Below are 19,018 nucleotides of genomic sequence, written 5' to 3' on the forward strand. Positions count from 1 at the left end.
GGAAGGAAGGAAGGAAGGAAGGAAGGAAGGAAGGAGGAAGGAAGGAAGGAAGGAAGGAAGGAAGGAAGGAAGGAAGGAAGGAAGGAAGAAAGGAAGGAAGGAAGGAAAAAAGGGAGGGAGGGAGGGAGGGAGGGAAGGTGTGTGGTGTGTGTTCTTCTAATCTCAAGAATGCTCTTTGCTTTGCCCCCTACTAGCAAAAGGTTGATCTCTAGACTAGAGATCATCCACGTAGCCTACTGCAGTGGAGGATTCAGATGGTCCACTGTATGTTAAGCATTTTGCTGAATATCTCAGTGTTTTTCCACATAAAGTATATCTTCTGAGTAAATTGAGTATTCTGAGTTTCTTCTGCTCTCAACGTACTGTACCTTAGTGAAGTATTGCTGACCTGACCATCCACAGACACTAATACAACCTTCCATATTCCAGCGTTTCCCATCCTCCGCAGATTGTTCTGCCCATTCATAACTGGGTGCCGGAAATGGAGCCCCGCAAAGAAGAGGAAGTTGGACCGTTGGTGGAACACATTTATGAGGTAGCTGTCTTCTATGGAGTTTCATTCGTATGCCCTTTACTAAGAAACAGTGCATGGCATTTCTAAGGATCCTAACGCAAGATCCAGGCATTATCTACTGCCTTGATTTGTGCCCTTGGGCTGTTGGACCCCCATGTGAGGTGGGTTCCTGTTAAAGGACCACAGATAGGTCACTGCTTCTTGTAAGAGAGCCCTTCAATGGTCAGAGACTTCTTGCCTAGTAATTGTTTTTCTTTTCTTTCCGCAGTTCTGGGGCTTGAACTCAGGGCCTGGGCACTGTCCTTTGAGCTTCTTTTGCTCAAGGCTAGCTCTCTACCACTTGAGCCACAGCCCCACTTCCAGCTTGTTTTGTTTACGGGGTACTGAGGAATTGAACCCAGGCTTTCATGCATGCTAGGCAAGCACTCTACCACTAAACCACATTCCCAACCCTGTTCTTCTTTCTTTAATGCTCACTATTCAATATTTGGAGAGCTGTGTATAGAAACAACTAGCTCCCCAGATTTCACTGCATTTTTATTTATCTTTAAAAACTCATCCATCTCTTAAACTGAGGGACACTCATTAGAAGCAGCCGAGATTTTATAAATTAGCCACTAAATAATTTCACTGAAAAATGTACAAAGAACGAATAAGATGGGTATGTGGCAGATAAGAATAATTTTCATTTTTATTCACATAACCCACATGAGAAATGTGTATCTTGCTCTGAGATTGGGATACTCCATTGTGTAGTTAAATACTTTCAGGGACAAATTGCAACACAATGTTGTACACAATATTCTTTTCCTATTTCAAGTATGAAATTGTGAATGGAGGAAAGACTTATTGATATATATGCATATATATGATATATATTATATATATTCAATAATATATAGTTATATATGCACGTATATGATTGTTTTGTTTGTCCTGCAGCTTGAACTTGAGACTTAAGTGCTGTCTCTTAGCTTTATTGCTCAAGGGTATCATTCCAGCCACAGCTCCACTTACAGCTTTCTGGCAGTTCATTGGCAATAAGAAACTTACAGAATTCACCACAGTCCTCAGATCAGCTTCCTGAATAGCTAGAATTACAGGCATGAACCACTGATGCTCAGCTACATTTAGGGTTGTTGTTTTAAGTCAAAAACCAACGAATTTTCAAGCTACTTGGGTGACAGAGACAGGTGGATGGTAATTCAAGGTCAGCCTGGGCAAAAGTTAGCTAGCCCCTCAAATGCAAACTAGTCATGGTGGTCCATACCTGTTGTCCTAGTTACTCAGGAGGTGGAGACAGAAGAATCACAGCATGAGGCACAAGCATGAGACTCTATAGGAAAAACTAAAAGAACTTGAGGCATGACTCAAGTGTTGACACATATGCTGATCGAGGCCTCTTCTCTTCCTGCCCTGTATAACTGATCGAATAATTTCTAACGTGACTTCCATCTAAAGCTGCAAAGGACATGAAGAATGTTCTCTCGGGTTAACAATGAAACTATTTCTGAACCAATGAGTTGTTTCCATACTTGGGGGAAAAAAAAGGGTCAGCACTTGGGGTAGCATTAGCATGTAATGCCCTGTCATCTATCCAACCAAAAGCTGAGATTCAGAAGCCATGGCCAATCAAAGCTTTGCCTTCCACTCGTTTGATACCAAAAGAAGTGAATAGTCTAATCCTGATGGCCCTCAGACCAAGAGCCTCACTGGAATAATTTTAAAATGTCAAGGTAATTTATTAAACTCGTGTGCACCCAGTTGCTGCTCAAGACTGATAAAACTTGAAAGCTTTTACCACATTCAGACTCAAAACCATTTTCATCATAGCTGGGCTCCTAATCTTAGCATGCATAAATCATAAAAGTCAACAGCAATTACCAGTAATGCCAAAGCAATCGTCCAGTGCTTCTTACATGCTAATCTCCTGTCCTAAAATATACTGTATCAATGAATGGCATTCTCTCCCTTTCTGATCATGTGAGTTATCTAGTGTATCTAATAAGCAAAAACAATAACATGTTGTTTTATAGATCATGATCATTGTCAGAACTGTGGAGAAAAGAAGGTCCCTGCTAACGTGAAAGTCGATTTCTAAATCCACAACAAATTTAAATATGCTTAGTGTTTTGGACAAGATGTTTTGCACCCTCTGAGCATGAGATCTATGGATTTGCAAAGCTCTCACCTCCTTAAGAGATGTGGGCTTTCTTTCATTGGGATTTGCTGATTGAAACAGAAGTTGCTATGCTTTGGAAGGCTCACTCAGAGCAGCCCTGGCACTTGATGAATGGCTGTTTTTCCCAGAGGGTGAAAGAGAGTTTGTCACATATGGTTGCAATTGACAAGTCAGTAGTCAGGCAAGAGGAACAGATTTCAGCATAAAGAATCTCTAAGTTTTGAGAGCACATAATTAAGATTGCATTTCTAGTGCTACCATAGCATTCATAGAAATGCAAGGTAAACATTACAATGATCAGACATGGTTTGTGCAGGTTGAATTTCCCTCCTCTGAAAAAACCAACATGGGCTTCACACCTTTTTGAGCACTGACAGTAAGTGGAAAATTCCACACCTGATCTCATGTCATGAGTGAGTGATAGACAAATACGAGCACACTAAAAAAAATCAAAAGAGGGCTGGGAAGGTGGCTCAGTGGTAGAATGCTTGCCTTGCATGCATGAGGTCCTGGGTTCGATTCCTCAGCACCACATAAGCAGAAAAAGCCACAAGTAGTGCTGTGACTCAAGTGGTAGAGCGCTAGCCTTGAGCTAAAGAGCCGAGGGACAGTGCCCAGGCCCAGAGTTCAGGCCCCACAACTGCAAAAAAAAAAAAAATCCTAAGATTTCCTTTAGGCTAACATATATGCAGAGCACTGATCTATGTTTTTGCTTTGACACATTTTTGTGCTTAGTCCCATTCCCAACATATCTTCCCCCAAGATAGGTAGCCCTCATTATCGTTCTTCATCATGGTATCTTATGGTGAAAATATTCCAAAATCTAGAATCCAAAACATTTCCAGATAAGGGATATTCAATCTGTGGAATCTCCACCTGGGGTTCTAGATTAAAAGTGTTTTCTCTATGAACACCAGCACATCGGGCTTCCAGAGTGGCCCCTGTGCTCTTTCTTGCTGGCTCTTTCTTTGCTTTATGTGGAGTTGGGTTTCATCTCCCTGACTCATGCTGTTTCATTTCATAGTATGTCCCTTGCTTGCAGCTACACAATATTGGGCCGAGCGCCATCAGTGACACTGTCCTGGAGGTGGGCTGGCCATTCTCCGCGAGGGCTGAGTTTCTTCTCTACATTTTCCATCTTCAAACTCTGGGGCCGCTACGATGTCAAACAAATCCTGATATCAACCCACAGGATATCAAGGTGGGAGTCTGGTCTCATCAGTAGCTTTGTCTTTCATGGGAAGGAAAAACAATTAAAACGGGGTCTTGTTGAAAACAAAATAAGCTGTTCTATGTTGATCGAAGGATCTCTGATCAGAGCTTTACGTCTTACGAAGTGCCAAGCCTAATTGAAAATCTCATAATCTAGAAAACTTAAATGCCCTTGGTTGATCGTTCACAGTCACCAGTCACTGACTTATTTCAACTGGTAGGTGTTTATAAATTATTTGACTAGCAGCTCAACCAAATCATCAGTAGGTAGGCCATAGTTGGAGGAGCTCATACAGAATGCTATTTTCAAGGGCTTTGTGGTATATCACCCAAAGACAGAAGGATCATTGCCAAAATGGGTTCTTCCACCTGCTGTCAGTAGCAAGCGGTAAAATGTGAGAATTAGCCAAGGTCATTGCAAGGCCCCAGATTGCAATGGTCAGAGCCCCATGGCAGGAAACCAAATGCAGAGAAGTCCAAGGCAGTAGTTCTCAGACTGCTCAATACATTCTAGTCAACGCGATGCCTGTTCAAATACAGGCAGAGGAGGGCTGAGAACTGCTCCTCTACCCATTTCCCTCTCTTATTCACACTGCCAGTGTTCATGAACAAAAAGCTTATGTGTCCACAAAAGGCCAATTCCATATAGATTAAGATCCAAAGTTTATCAGACATCATGTGTACACCTGTAATCCCAGCTATTCCAAAGGTAGAGATAGGAGGATCATGGTCTGAACCTGATCCTCAAAATAAGCTCTAACAGCCCAGTGCCAGGAGTTCCTGCCTGTCATCATAGCTACTCAGGAGGCTGAGATCCAAATATCGAGATTCTAAACGAAGCTGGCCACACAAATCCAAGACATTCTTGTCTCTGCTTAACCAGCAAAGAAAAAGTCAGAACTGGAGGTATTGCTCAAGTGGTATTAGGATAGCCATGTGCCAAATGAATTAATTAGTTAATTAATATCCAAATTTGGCTCCATTTTCTTCCGAGAAGGAAAGAAGGGAATGAGCTCTCAAAAATGTCACATCTGTAGGAAAATAAACACAATCAGATGTTTTCCTGAGAGGACAAGCTCATTTACGAAGAGCACTGTCCCACTATCTACAAGAACACAGTGTCCCTGGTATAAGGTCAGATTTCCTGAAGTACTGACTAGACCATGCGGCCACAGGTCTGCTCTGCCCTGGTCATTACTCACTCTGAAAGGCTCTCTTTTCTCACCCCACGCACAGAGGCACAACTCTGTTCAGAGACAGAAAGAATCAAAGAAGCCTCAATAGTAAAGGGTTTACTGGGCACCAGTGTCCTTCTTCTGAGGGAAGCAATAAATAAAGCCACTTGTAGTCCATAAAAAATCATTTCGAAGACTTCCTTCCTGTACTTCCTCCACCCCAGTTTCTTCTTTCTTTGCCCTTCATTGAAATGATTTCAGCATCTTCAATGACAGCAACTTAATTATAAAATAAGGTCTCTGAGTGTTAATGTAGAACACGTCAATAATTCAAATCTTAAATGTTCAGTATGTGACATGCTGCGTGCTATTTTACACACAGATCCTGAAAGCCCGCAATCGCGCAGGAGGCTTCTCGCTGCTTTTGAGTGTAATGTTTAATTTATATCTGACACCGTTTACATATGTTTGTATATATTATGTAACTTGTTTGGTGTATACCATGTTGGTTGTGAGTTGTTGTTTTTTTCTTTGAGTCAATTTAGCAATCATTTATAGTGACTGGGAGAGTACTCATGATAACTTTTCTGAAATGTTGACAGACTCATGCAAACTAAAGAGGCAGTATAGGCTAAAAACACTCCATTCTCTGCTACCCATTTATTCCTTAATACACACTTACACTTTCGCTGTAAAGAGAAAACTGAAAATAAGATTTGGTTATATGATGAAACAACAACTCTCTAAAATATCTTATTAGAACAATCTACGAATTCTTGAAATTCTAAATTTGGAGAAAAATAGAAAAGGCATTAGTTACAGATTTTTTTTCAAAGTACTTTTACTATATTTGATCTGTGCCCCAGAAAGTCTAAAGAACTTGTTTTGAAAGGACTTTTGTTTTGGGTTTGGTTTGATTTGTTTTGCTTTTTTGTTGAGAATCCCGCACTTTCTTTTTTTTGGGGGGTGGGGGGTTCCGGTCGTGGGTCCTGAACTCTGGGCCTGAGCGCTGTCCCTCAGCTCTTCAGCTCAAGGCTAGCACTCTACCACTTGAGCTACAGCGCCACTTCCGGCTTTTTTCTTTTTTTGCTTATGTGGTGCTGAGGAATCGAACCCAGGGCCTCATGCATGCAAGGCAAGCGCTCTACCACTGAGCCACCTTCCCAACCCGAGAATCCCACACTTTCTAACAAGCACTCTCCCCCTTGGGCCATGCCTACAATCCTTTTGCTTTTAGTTTGTTTTTTGGATAAGGTCTCATGCTCTTGCCTGGCCAGCCTCAAACAACAATCCTCTTTCTTCCGCCTCCCAAATACCTGGAATTACAGATGTATGCCATCAAGACAGCCCCTAAAAGACTTTTTTTATTAATAAAGGGAGGGAGGGTTATGCATACATGCATGCTGGTACAATGGCTTGACCTCAGGATCTTCCACTCTCACTAGACTTTCTTGTTCATGGCATTTGAGCCATGTTTCTGTTCTGGCATTTTGCTGATTAAGTGCAGATGGAGTCTTAAAGACTTTTGTGTAGAGGCTGGTTTCAAATCATAGTCCTCAACCTCTTGAGTAGCTAGGATTATATGCATGAGCCACTAGTACCCAGCTATGAATCGATTTTTGGGGGTTGGTTGTGGCGCTTGAACTCAGGGCCTTGGTGCTGTCCCTGAGCTTCTTTGTGCTCAAGGCTAGCACTCTACCACTTGAGCCACAGCCACTTCCAGTGTTTGAGTGGTTAATTGTAGATGATAGTCTCATAGGGACTTTTTACCCAGGCTGGCTTTGAACCACAATCCTCAGATCTCAGCCTCCTGAGTAGCTAGAATTATAGGCATGAACCACTGGCACCCAGCTTATTAATAGATTTTTTAAGAGATCAAAATTCAGTGTATTTTATGTCACTGCTATAAACAATTAAGAGTACTTGAAAAATACCTTCCTCTTAAGACATTAAATAATGTCTTGAAGTTATTATTAACTTCCTTGTAATCATATTTCTTCCTAGAGAATGTTCTGTCTTAAACAAGAATTCGAAATTGGTGAAAAACAGTAATCCAACACCATAGGTCTAATGATTTTTAACTACATTATCAAATTTAAATACTTGCCTCAAGACTGATTTCTGGGTTATATTTAAAAGCAGAGAGCACAACTAGGTTTAATAAAAGGAATAGAGAACAGAAAAATATTTGTTAAAGGAATTCACTAAATCTCAGTATTCAATCTTGCTTAATCCAAACAATGGACTAAGGTACAACTTCTCGCTGTTTTTCCTATGGTTTGGGGCTGGTGCACCCTCTCCAAAACTCACGTTGAAATCTGGCTTCCAGTGTAGTAGCTGTATTGAGGAACTGTGGGAACTTTAAGGGATGTTTGGGTCAAGAGGCTGCACCCTCAGCAATGGATTATACCATTCTAACAAGAGTGAGTGAGGGCGTTCCCCTTGGAGGGGTAAAGCACTGCAGGAGCAGTTTGTGACAGAAAGGACTTTGGCTTGTGAGACACTCTCTTCCTTCCTCTCTGTCCATATTGACCCCTTCTGTCCTTCCACCATGAAGCTGGTAACAGCTCCATGCTCCTGGAAATGCCAGCTCCCTGAACCATGAGCTAAACTAAATTTTCCTTTATAGATTACCCAGTTGCAGGCATGCTGTATTAGTCTGACCATTTGTCCTGCTATTTGGGGGAAGAGACTAAACATCTGCGTCTTAAGACATCCCACTTCCCACAAATCCTTCTACCTTCTGGAAGATGATCAGGACCCCACTGGATAAGCTCCCCAAAGATCCCAGACTCATCCTGGGCCTGTCATAGAGAACCCCAAGGCAAGTTTCTGAAGTGAAGGTGTTTTCACAGCTCTACCACGTCTTCCTCCGCAGCTAGGCAGACAAGCTCCTTTCAGCTAAATCTCTTTCTCTTTGATGCAGACACGTTTTTCTAGTCAACCTTTTCCTCCTCTGTGTGTTCTCATTTTGCTCACCACTGACTGAAAAGAATTTCCTCCTCCGCTGCCTCCTCCCAGCCCTCTTACAGATTTTTTTTAACTTTGTTTAGGTTTGGTTTCGTTTGGTTTGGGGTTTTGTTGGAAACAGGATCTTAGTATGTAGTTCAGGTTGGATTCAAAAATCTTCCCATCTCTGATTCCAAAGTACTGGGATTATAGGCATGGACCACCATGCCTGGCTTTCTCACACACATAGATTTCTTTAAAAAGAAAAGGAGAGAGGAAAGGAAAAGATGGATGGATGGATGGATGGAGAGAAGTAGGAAGCAAGCAAGGAAGGAGAAAGGGAGTAAGGGAGGGGGAGGGAGGAATAGAAGGAGGGAGGAGGAGGGAAGAGCGAGTTTATGAAAAGGGAACTATCCAGATTTCCTTAGAAGCATTTGCTAGTCCACCCATTCCAAGAAACTAGTGTCATCAACTCCAAAGTTTGTGGAATGGCCCTGGTATCTCCTTAGAGGCTCTACAAAGCTTCCACACGCACTTTCATTTCCCTCTCCTTAGACCTACTCTTACCTAAATATCAGCATTGGAAATCATGGACTGAAAACAATGTATTTTTTTAATCACTGCTGGCCACAGCCCTGGATATTTTTTTTGTTACAAATACACAGTTTTATGGCATCAAAACTATTTTGAGGCTTAAGTAGGATTTTGTGGACTGGCTTGAGAAACTGAGCTACCATTTAAAATACCATTTCTAAAGAGAAATACATTCTATGTGCCAAGCATCTAGCCCAAACCCTCCTGAAATCCAACCCGTCTACAAACTGATGATGTGTTCCAAATGCAACATAGACCTCGATGTCTTCTCACACAAGCCTCAAAGGCTGATAAGTCTGACCATAACATGGTTTGGTTTTCATAACAGAAAAGGATATCATTTAATTGTTCCAATAAATGACCCTAATGTCTCTAGGTCGAAGGAGGGGACAGTGACTGTTTTGTGAGCCACCATTTGATCATTCTTACCTGTGGCTTCTTTGGGAAATAGTGAGCAAACACTCTTACTCACATCCACCCCAATTCTGGTGCAAACACAAAGCATCATCAGTCACTAAGCTAGGGTGGGGCAAGAATGACCACACAGGCAGACATGAGCACATGTTTTTATATTTAAGAGCCCACCTCATCATGGGCTTCCTGGGGATTCGTTCAACTTCCTTTGATCACATTGTCCAATCCTCAGATCTGAGGGAAGGCAGAAGCCTGGGTAGGAACGAGAGTTCAGACGATGGGAGAGACACACTCACCCTCATTTTCCCAGCTGAGGAAATCAAGACCTACTGAGGTCATTTCTCCCCTCCTTTCACTTTGGCCTGCCAAAGACAATGTTGCTGCCTTTGGGCTTCTGTTCCACCATGATGGCTGCTACCTTCTCTGGTTTGACAACCATCTTCTCCCACCTTCCGGACATAGGCAGACACCTGTGAAAGGTTTTACTCTGGGCAGCATGCTCTGGGTTCGAAGGAGAGGATTTTTAGTGTAGCCAATTTCTACACATTCTACCACCTACCACACTGTGCCAGCATTCAACTGTCTGTAGCATTCAGACCAATCCATTAAATCTAATTTGTTCCAGATCCTCCTTGGAATAGAAATTTTAAAGTATTTCTCAACTACACTGAAGACAGTAGAATAATGATCAATTTTGTTATTTTCGTAGACTTTATCCTGAGGTTTGGAGAGTCCTTCAAACAGGCTACAATCTTTCGATAAGACGAGGTTGGAAAAGGAAACCCAACTTAGGAACCAAAAGTTTAATAAAGAGTAAAAGACTTGTTTTGCAATTGGCAAGGCTTGGTAATACACAGCCAAGTGTGTGATGCGAAGAAAAAAGGTTTCTTCAGTGTGAGACTGTGTCTCAAAGAAGAAGACCATGATGCTCACATGTAACCAGCTTTGAGATCACAGGACACAGTCTAGAACTAATTTCAAGAAAGAAGAATCCTGGTGTAAAACCTGTGTAGACTAGGCCAGGGCCTGGACTAGGAAGCGCATATCAGTACAGCATGAAAACCAGGAGATCGCCATAGCATCTCTTCCTCTCCTCCACAGGACTGATCCCACAGAAGTCCAAATTGCACAACCATGGGCAGCAAAACACAAAATCAGTTCCTTTGTCAAGGATGTCGGTCCTGAAAATCATTGTTTTTTTTAGAACCAAGTGGGCCTGTAGACAGTGGCTTGGCAAATTTGCATACTTGTCTTATCCTTAAGAGCACTTTCTTTTCTAACTGCCTGTCTACTGGTTCTCATTAATTCAAACCACATGGACATTTGTCAGTTTCTAAACAGCATTCTTACTCATTCTCTCTCTCTCCCTCCCTCCTTCCTTTCTTCCCTCCTACACAGGCACACATACATATATATGTGTGTATATATTTAATTGATTAGTTGTAAATGGTGTCTCTTTATATAGCCCAGGCCAATCAAGCCTCCAGTAAGTTCCTACAGCTCAACAACTTCCACTTCCTGAACAGGGCTCCAAGACAGTCAATCCCATTTATACCTTACAGTGTAAAATCACAAGGTCCAAAGACTCATAAAAGCTTAAATAACTCTGAGTGCTGGTGTCTCACATATGTAATCCTAGCTACTCAGGAGACTGAGATATGAGGACCATGGTTTGTAGCCAGCTGCGACAGGAAAACCTACAACATTCTTATATCCAGGAAGTGGTGCTATGGATCAAAGGTAGAGTGCTAGCCTTGAGCAGAGGGGAAAATAGCTAGGCCCTGAGTTCAAGTCCTAGGACCAGCACCAAAAAATAAATGGCTTCAGTACCAAGAATGAAGTAAATGGATCCTTCTAGTTATATGTTGCATGAAGTATAAAAATAAAAAGTAGGGTTTTCCTCTCCCCACAAATCCTGACCCTTTAAAGTCCTAATTATATGGTAGTCAATCCCCTGGGCTTGTCTCCACTTAGATTTAATTATAGACAAAGAAGTCCTTGCGAATAGTTTGCTGTTTCTTGTGTGCTAGGAATACCTGAAATCCAAAAACACATCACAAAAATGATTGAGTCTGCATTGCTTTTCCTTGGATCCTGGCTGCTCTTAGATTTCTTTTCCCCCAGCCCCTTCCTTCCCATGTGGCTTTTCCAACTGCAACACACACTGTGGCTGCACTAGCTCCTTTAATCCATAGATTTAACCCTATACCAGAATAAGGAGCTTGGTAAAGAGTTATGCCAAGAGAAAACTTTTGTTGGGGTCAAATTCTGAGTAGCAGCTGGAGGATGAAACATCTTTACTGACAATTATTTCCTTATTGCAGAAAGAAGCCATTTTCATTTCTCTTGAGGATGAGGCTTCAAGGCTTACCACTGCTAGCTTCTCAAAGCCTTGAGCACATCCATGCTCTGGTTTGCATATCTGTCAAACATGGATGCCCAGAGTTCCAGGCTAAGCTTCTTCATTCCACTGGTGTTCACGTGGCCTGTGGGTCATGACCAACTATTCAATAGTCTCCCAATGTTCATCTAGACAACGGACTTGAACTGTTGTTGACATTTCTTGGATAACTTCTTCCATGCTTTCTGCCTTGTGCTTTTTAAAATAATTTCTGGAATGCTACTTGAGAAAACTTTTGTTGTAAGCTTTTTGGAGCCCTTTTGACTGTGGTATTTAAAGAGGCCTTCCAGCCAGGCACTAGTGGCCATACGCCTAAAACCCTGGCTACTCACGAGGCTGATACCTGGAGGATTGAATTTCAAACTCAGCACAAGCAAAAAAGTCTGTGTCTCCACAAAAGGCAAATTGCAGGGCTGGAGGCATGGCTCAAGTGGTAGAGCACCAGCTGATCAAGCAAGATGAACTCTGGATGTGAAGCCTTGAGTTCAAACCCTAGTACTAGCCAAAAAGATAAAATACAATATAAAACAAAATGGCATTCTTCTACTTGCAAAATAGTATTTCAAAAAGAATTGTGCTCTATCAACCCCTTCTTTGCAGTGGACTCACTCTCTGGTTCAAAGTCCAGTGTTTATTGAGAGACTACTTGTGGATATTTGTTAACAAAGCTATCTCCACAGAAAGTGTCCTTTATTTGAAACATAGGCTGCAGCTGATGACCCCACATAGAAGTTCTTGTCTTTGGGCAGTTGTCTTATAATACCAATACTAATATTAATCATAAACTGTAACTTAAGAGGAACAAATTATTCCATAGTTCTTTTTTTTTGGGGGGGGGGGTCAGTCGTAGGGCTTGAACTCTGGGCCTGGGCGCTATCCCTGCACCTTTCCCCTCAAGGCGAGAGCTTTACCACTTGAGCCCCAGCACCACTTCGAGTTTTCTGGTGATTTATTGGAGATAAGAGTCTAACGGACTTTCCTGCCTGGGCTGGCTTTGAATTGTGATCCTCAGATCTCAGTCTTCTGAGTAGCTAGGATTACAGGCCTGAGCCACTGATGCCCAGCTCCATAGTTCTAACACTTTTCTCCGTACTTTGGTTAACTATAGAGCTAACCTCTGTAGCATAGCTATCAATAATCTACAAAAATAGAAATCAGTCAGGCGCCAGTGGCTCTTGCCTATAATTCTAGCTACTCCAGAGGCTGAGCTCTGAGGATCATGGTTCAAAGCCAGCCTATGCAGAAAAGTCCATGAGACTCTTATCACCAATAAACCACTAGAAAACCAGAAATGGCACTGTGGCTCAAGTGGTAGAGCACTAGACTGAGCTGAAGAGCACAAGGACAGTGCCCAGACCCAGAGTTCAAGTCCCACCACCGACAAAATAAATAAATAAATAAATAAATAGAAATTAGGCATGGTGGTACAGGTCTATAATCCCAGCACTGGGGAGACTGAGGCAAATGTTTCTGAGTTTCAAAGACCACCCAGACCACATAGTAAAGCCTTGTCTCAAAATAAACAAAAAAAAATAGAAAGCATATACACACACACACACATACACACACATACACACACACACACACACACACACACACACACACACACACAGAGTAAGCATATGATAGAACACACATGAAAAATCTGAGATCCCCACAAGTTCCATTTTGCTAAGCTCAAATTTCTGTCTTAGAAAATAAAGTCTATACCTCTTATCATTGTTCCAGTAAGTTTTTTATTTTTGGCAATCATGAGATTTGAACTCATGACCTTGGTAGGCATGTGCTCTAAAAGTGCTTGGAGACATCCATGCCTCCCCGTTGAGCAACTCTAATTTGTCCTCTTCAGAGGGCCTGCTTATGGCCACTGCACTGGAATTTTCCAGAAATCAGATTGCCCAAGATCTCACTTCACTTCAACAAACTTTACTTCCCAGTCCTTCAGCTACTGGGCTTAACATTTCCTCTAAGTTCCCTACTTCCAAAATACTTGAGTCAGCATCGTATCCATCATGTCATTCTCTTATTTTTTATAGTGTTCTCACTTCCCTTCTTCCCTAAACCTTTCCTTCTTTACTATGAATGCTTCCTTTTCCAACAGTCCTGAAATCCAGGATATGTTACTTCAGTCATTCTTTACAAGATTCCTTAACTTCATGTCTCTAATAAATATATCCTTCCAGTCCAAGCCCTGAACATCTCAGCCATGACTAGTTTCACAGTCTGGCTCCTGTGCCCCTGACTTGGTGGTACCATTATGGATTAACAGAGGAAGTACTCATGGACAGGTGGTGTCACTGGGAAATCTGTCCCTCACACTCTCTTCCTGTTTCTCTAAACCTTCACTATTCTCCTTGTGCTTCCTAATTGTTCCCTTTCATGTTAATAATAGGTGACCTACAACAAGAGCATGTTCAAGCAATCCATTTCCCCATCACATCATGACCCTGCTCCACTTCACACACCTGCAAACCATCTCTCTCCCATCCCCAACTACGTGCCAACACTTTCAGAAGAATGACAATTAGTCTTCCACATCCAAAGTCAAATCCCACCCCCCCGCCCAATTTCCTGACTTCAACCTCTCCCTCTCTAATGGTTCCTTCCCTGGCTCCAGTAAACTTACTTACATTTCCTCCATTGTCAAAACAAACAGGGAGCCGAAAATTTGACCCTGTGTCCTCTTTCAAGACCTGACCCTTCCATTTATTTCCAAATTGAACTTGCTAGCTCCACTTCCTTCTTTCTCATTTACTCTTCTTGTATTGCTATGCATATGGCCACAAAAAATGTTAATATAAATACCCAAATAGCCCTTGGCAGAAAAAAAATGTTTTCCCAACATCCCTGGTTTAAATAATATGGATAGTGCTAGGCATGGTGGACCAATCTGTAATCACAGCTTCTTAGGAGAAGGCAAGAAGACTCATGGTACAAAGCCATCTTTGACAGGAGTTAGCAAGAACCCCAGCTCAAGGCATAGGCCAGACATGTTGTCATGCATTTGTAACCACAGCGACTTTGGAGGTCTAGGTAGGTCATTCAGAGGCTGTTCCCAACCAAAGATGTAAGACCGTTTCTTAAAAGAAACAACAACAAAAAACTAAACTAAAATGGCTGGGGACATGACTCCAGTGATAGTTCTGCCTAGAAAACAAAGCCCTGAGTTCAAACCTTAGTGCTCATCAAAAACAAGATAAAATGATATAAATAGGCTTTTGTGTGGGATTAACTAGAACTCTTCAAATAGTTTGTTCAGCCATCAGATGTCCCCAGAATGAAGCCTGAGATTTGAAATAAAAATCACGTTTTAGAATGCTTGCGCGTGCATGCACACACACACACACACACCATGTACACACACACACATACACCTGTGACAGAAATCGATCTTCATCATGCACAAGACATATTTTAGGCAAGCCCTGATTGTCTCCTCAGCACAAGATTGGGGATGCAGCCTTGGGCTGGTCCCCCACTTTCCTGCTACCTCAGGATCTATCATCCCTACCCACAAAATCCCTCCACTTATTCCAGCCCCACTGAAGAATGAAAGGAAAGGGCTAGAAGTATATAGCTCGTACCTGAAAAGCCAGCACCCCATGCTGATGCTGTGGGTTGATGGCGGCCTCGTTCTGCTTCGTCTCTGATCCTTACACTGGAGAAGGGACGGGCTGCTTCTGAGCTTCCCTTGCACTCTCGCGTGGCTCCAATTCCACTGGTGGGAAATGGCCTAGCGTTCACACCCACGACAAGGTGACCACAGTGAAGGAACCGTGTGTGACTCTCCTGTTCCCTGCTTGCAGCCCGCCGCCTCCCCCGAGGACACCCCAGAACTCAGCGCCTTCTTGCGAAACTCTACCATCCCTCATCTCATCCGGAAGCGGGAGGTGCCCTCAGCCCCGCTCCACAGACAGAGCCCCGCCAAGGTCCTGGTGAGTGGTCCCCATGGGCACAGAACCCGGGGTGAACAATGGCATGCGATGCAATACCCGCGCCACAACCATGGTGCGCACTTCAAGCTGGCTTTTCGGTCTCTTCTGATGCCCAGATCTGCCTGAGAATTTGGGAGGGGGACACATGGCAAGAAAGGAAAATGGATGTCCAATGAGGATTGAGGAGCGTTTGTGGTGATGACCCTTTTGGCTCCCCTTAAATCATGGATGGCGGCTACTTCAGACAATGAGAGGTGAAAACACCAAGTGTGGTATTAGCCCATTTCTGAAGCCTAAAGGACTAGTTGGTCAGCCACCACAGGCCCTGAGCCAGTGGCTTTGAAGAGAACTCAATGCCTTATGCTTTGGAGTCGCATCACTGGCTACTTTGGGTGTTGGTTATTTTCAAGGAGGGTCTCGCTTTATGTTTTTATCCTGGTCTGGACTGTGATCCTCCTATTTCTGTTTCTCCATGTCACTGGGGATGGGCAGGCACACACCACTTGAACCCAGCCATTGGTTGAAATGGAGTTTCCAAAACCTTCTTTTAGCCTAGATTGGCCTTGATCCCCCAATCTTTACCTCCCGAGACATTTTTAACTTCTAGATATCCCAGAAATGTACCTGGCTGTTCAAGGTAATACTTGATTTCCACCTCTGATTTTTTAACTGCTGTTTTATCTTCTTTTCCTCTTAATGGCTCAAAAACTCCAATCCCTACACCCTCTCCCTACCTCCTACATCTTGGAGTCAAGGCAGCTCTGGGATAGGGAATGATTATGCAAAGTTATTCTGAAAGCCAAAGCTTAGTAAGACCTCCCACAGTTTGATTGAAAACAACCTAGTGAATCACATTACTGATTAGGAATTTGGAAGTGCCAAATGCCAGCATCCTGTTTGGAGATCATAATTCTCAATTTGCATCTCTAACATGGAAGTATAATTCTCCTCCATCTAAGAACATCCCTGGCCTTCCTCATCTTGGGTCCCTGCTGGCTTCCTCATTGTCGACCCCATGTCCTTCCTCCTCTCCAAACGATTCAGTGTCCCCTTTCCCTGCTCAGCTTACAGTGACCTTGTCTTTCTTGACTTCTCTTCAGCATTTGATACTGTTGGCCTCATCCTCAAGCTATTTGCATCCCCTGGCTTCCCCACAAACTTTCTCGCCTACCTTGGACAATCCATGTCTTAGAATTTCTCATGGGCAGCTCTTCTATCTGCAGCCTTCTCTCCTTTCTCCTTTCTTTTCTCTTCTCCTCTCCTTTCCTCGCCTCTCCTCTTTCTTCTCTTTCCCTCCCTTCTCCCCTCTCCTCCTTTGCCCTCTCCTCGCCCCTCCCCTCTCTCCTTTCTTCCTTTCTTCCCATTTTATCCCTTCTCACCTCTCTTCTCTTTCTCCTCCCCTCTCCTCCCTTTTCTTTCTCTTCTCCTCTGTCTTCTCCTTTCGCCTTCCTCCTTTCCCCTCTTCTCTCCTCTTCTCATCTCTCCTCCCCTCTTCCCCTTTCTCCTCTTCTCTCTTCCCTTTCCTCCTCTCCTTTCTTCTCTCTTCTCATCTCTCTTCTCCACTTATCTCATCCCTCCTTTTCTCGTCTCTCCTTACTTCACCTAATCTCTCCACTCCTCTCCCATCAATTTTACTCTTTCAAGAAAACTTCTTGTATGACTCTCTCTCCAGCACAATTAGAAAAGCATTTTCTGTGCAAAACAACTTATCTGGATTCTGATGTTTCCATACCAGAATCAGAAAATAGGATTTGGTAGGTCGAATGTCATCCTAATGAATTCTTTCCAGTAATTCATGTAGTTCATGAATTAAAAGTTACCTGACACAAAGGAAAACCGCTGGACAGTTTAAGAACAGCTGACTGCAGTACTCTCAGAAGGACTTGTTCTACAACAGGAAGGAGGCTGACATAGAAAGGAATATTTTGGAACTAATGTTTCTACCTGGGTCACCAACTTTGAGTCACCGAGGTTACACAGACTCTGGGGTTTCTGCTGCAGACCTGCTCAATTCAGCAACAGACGTGGTTACTGTCTGTAAGAAGTGTCTTCCAATGAAGCAGAAAGGCCAGTAGCTCCTGAAGGAAGATGATTTGAGTCCTAAGGAAGGCACTTATATGAATCCAGGCACATGCTGGATTTAAGATCTATTCATCATCACTAAGCTATGCTTTTGATTAGGTTGTTCATTTGTTTGTTTTGGATTTTTTTGTTGGCACTAGAGTTTTGAACTCAGCTCTTGGCACTTGCTTAGAAAGTGCTCTACCATTTAAGCCATGCTCACCCCCCTACACACACACACACACACACACACACACACATACACATACACACAATTCTTTTTTTTGGGGGGGTCTGATCGTGGGGCTTGAACTCTTGGCCTGGGCGCTGTCCCTCAGCTCTTCAGCTCAAGGCTAGCGCTCCACCACTTGAGCCACAGCACCACTTCTGGCTTTTTTCTTTTTGCTTATGTGGTACTGAGGAATGGAACCCAGGACCTCATGCATGCAAGGCAAGCGCTCTACCACTGAGCCACCTTCCCAGCCCACACAATTCTTTTGCTTTTAGTCTGCTCTTCGGATAGGGTCTCTAGCTTTTTGCCCAGGCCAATCTAGCAATTACAAGCAGGAATTACAAGCAAGAAACCCCATGCCCAGCTTAATTTATTCTTCCTTTACATTAAATAAACTATATCAAACTTGCATATAAGGCACTGACTTCTGAAGAAACAAAGCATAAATAAACTGACTTCCTTTTTATTCCCTGGGACTGTTTGAAGACCCTGACTTGTGGCCACTGTTGTTCTGTTTTTCAGAACTGCACAAATATCGAGTGTTTGCAAATCTCTTGTTCAGTGGGACGACTAGGAGGAGGAGAAAGTGCAGTCCTAAAGATCAGATCTCGACTCTGGGCCCATACCTTCCTCCAGGTAAGAAGGATTGCACGCACCACACGCTGCTCACCCAGAACCTCTTCTCAAAAGCTCAGCCAGAAGCCATTTATTTACTCATTCACTTAATTACTTACTGAAGCAGTATTGGAGTTTCACTTCAAGGCCGCACACTTGCTAAGCAGGTGCTCTACCATTTGAGCCAGGCCCCCAGCCCATTTTGCTTTGGTTGTGTTTTTTTTAGCTTTTGGCTGGGGTCAACTTTGTACCATTATCTTCCTACCTCTTTCTCCCATAGAGAAAGTCCCATAACTGGGACTACAGGTATGAGCCACCTCATGTGGCATTGGTTTTCATTGAAAATTTTTCATTTTGCATTTTGCATTGTTATACCCTTTTTGTGTGTGACCGTACTAAAGCTTGAACTCAGGGCCTGTCCCTTAGCATTTTTGCTCAAGGCTGGCACTCTACCATTTGAGCCCAGCTCCACTACAGCTTTAAGAAGAAATGAGTTAGAAGTAGTAACATATTAGATGTATTGGCATAGATGCATCTCAGCACCAACATAATATTAAGCTTAAAACTTAAGTATGAGCCAAGTAAGTGTTGCCTGTTTGATGCAGAGCTCAAAAGTAAAGCCTATTAAAAAATAAAGCAAGTACTGAACTAAACTATACTAAGCAGTACATTGGGAAGACTTGAGAAACATAAAACTCCGGAGAGCAATGTGTAGGCTTTGTGGGTAGAGGCTA

At 42.9% G+C, this 19,018-nt stretch overlaps 1 protein-coding gene across 1 annotated transcript in view; it reads left to right on the forward strand.

The window, feature by feature from the left end:
- Itga8 (integrin, alpha 8) overlaps positions 1-19,018 on the forward strand; it is a 165,319-nt gene that overhangs the window by 124,486 nt on the left and 21,815 nt on the right. The window contains exons 24-27 of the mRNA XM_013014739.1: positions 430-535; positions 3,739-3,897; positions 15,248-15,376; positions 18,192-18,305. Of these exons, the coding sequence (XP_012870193.1) occupies positions 430-535; positions 3,739-3,897; positions 15,248-15,376; positions 18,192-18,305 (508 nt within the window). The remainder of the gene's footprint in view (positions 1-429; positions 536-3,738; positions 3,898-15,247; positions 15,377-18,191; positions 18,306-19,018) is intronic.

The sequence above is a fragment of the Dipodomys ordii genome, unplaced genomic scaffold (genome assembly GCF_000151885.1).
Source record: "Dipodomys ordii isolate 6190 unplaced genomic scaffold, Dord_2.0 Scaffold24, whole genome shotgun sequence".
Lineage (NCBI taxonomy): Eukaryota > Metazoa > Chordata > Mammalia > Rodentia > Heteromyidae > Dipodomys > Dipodomys ordii.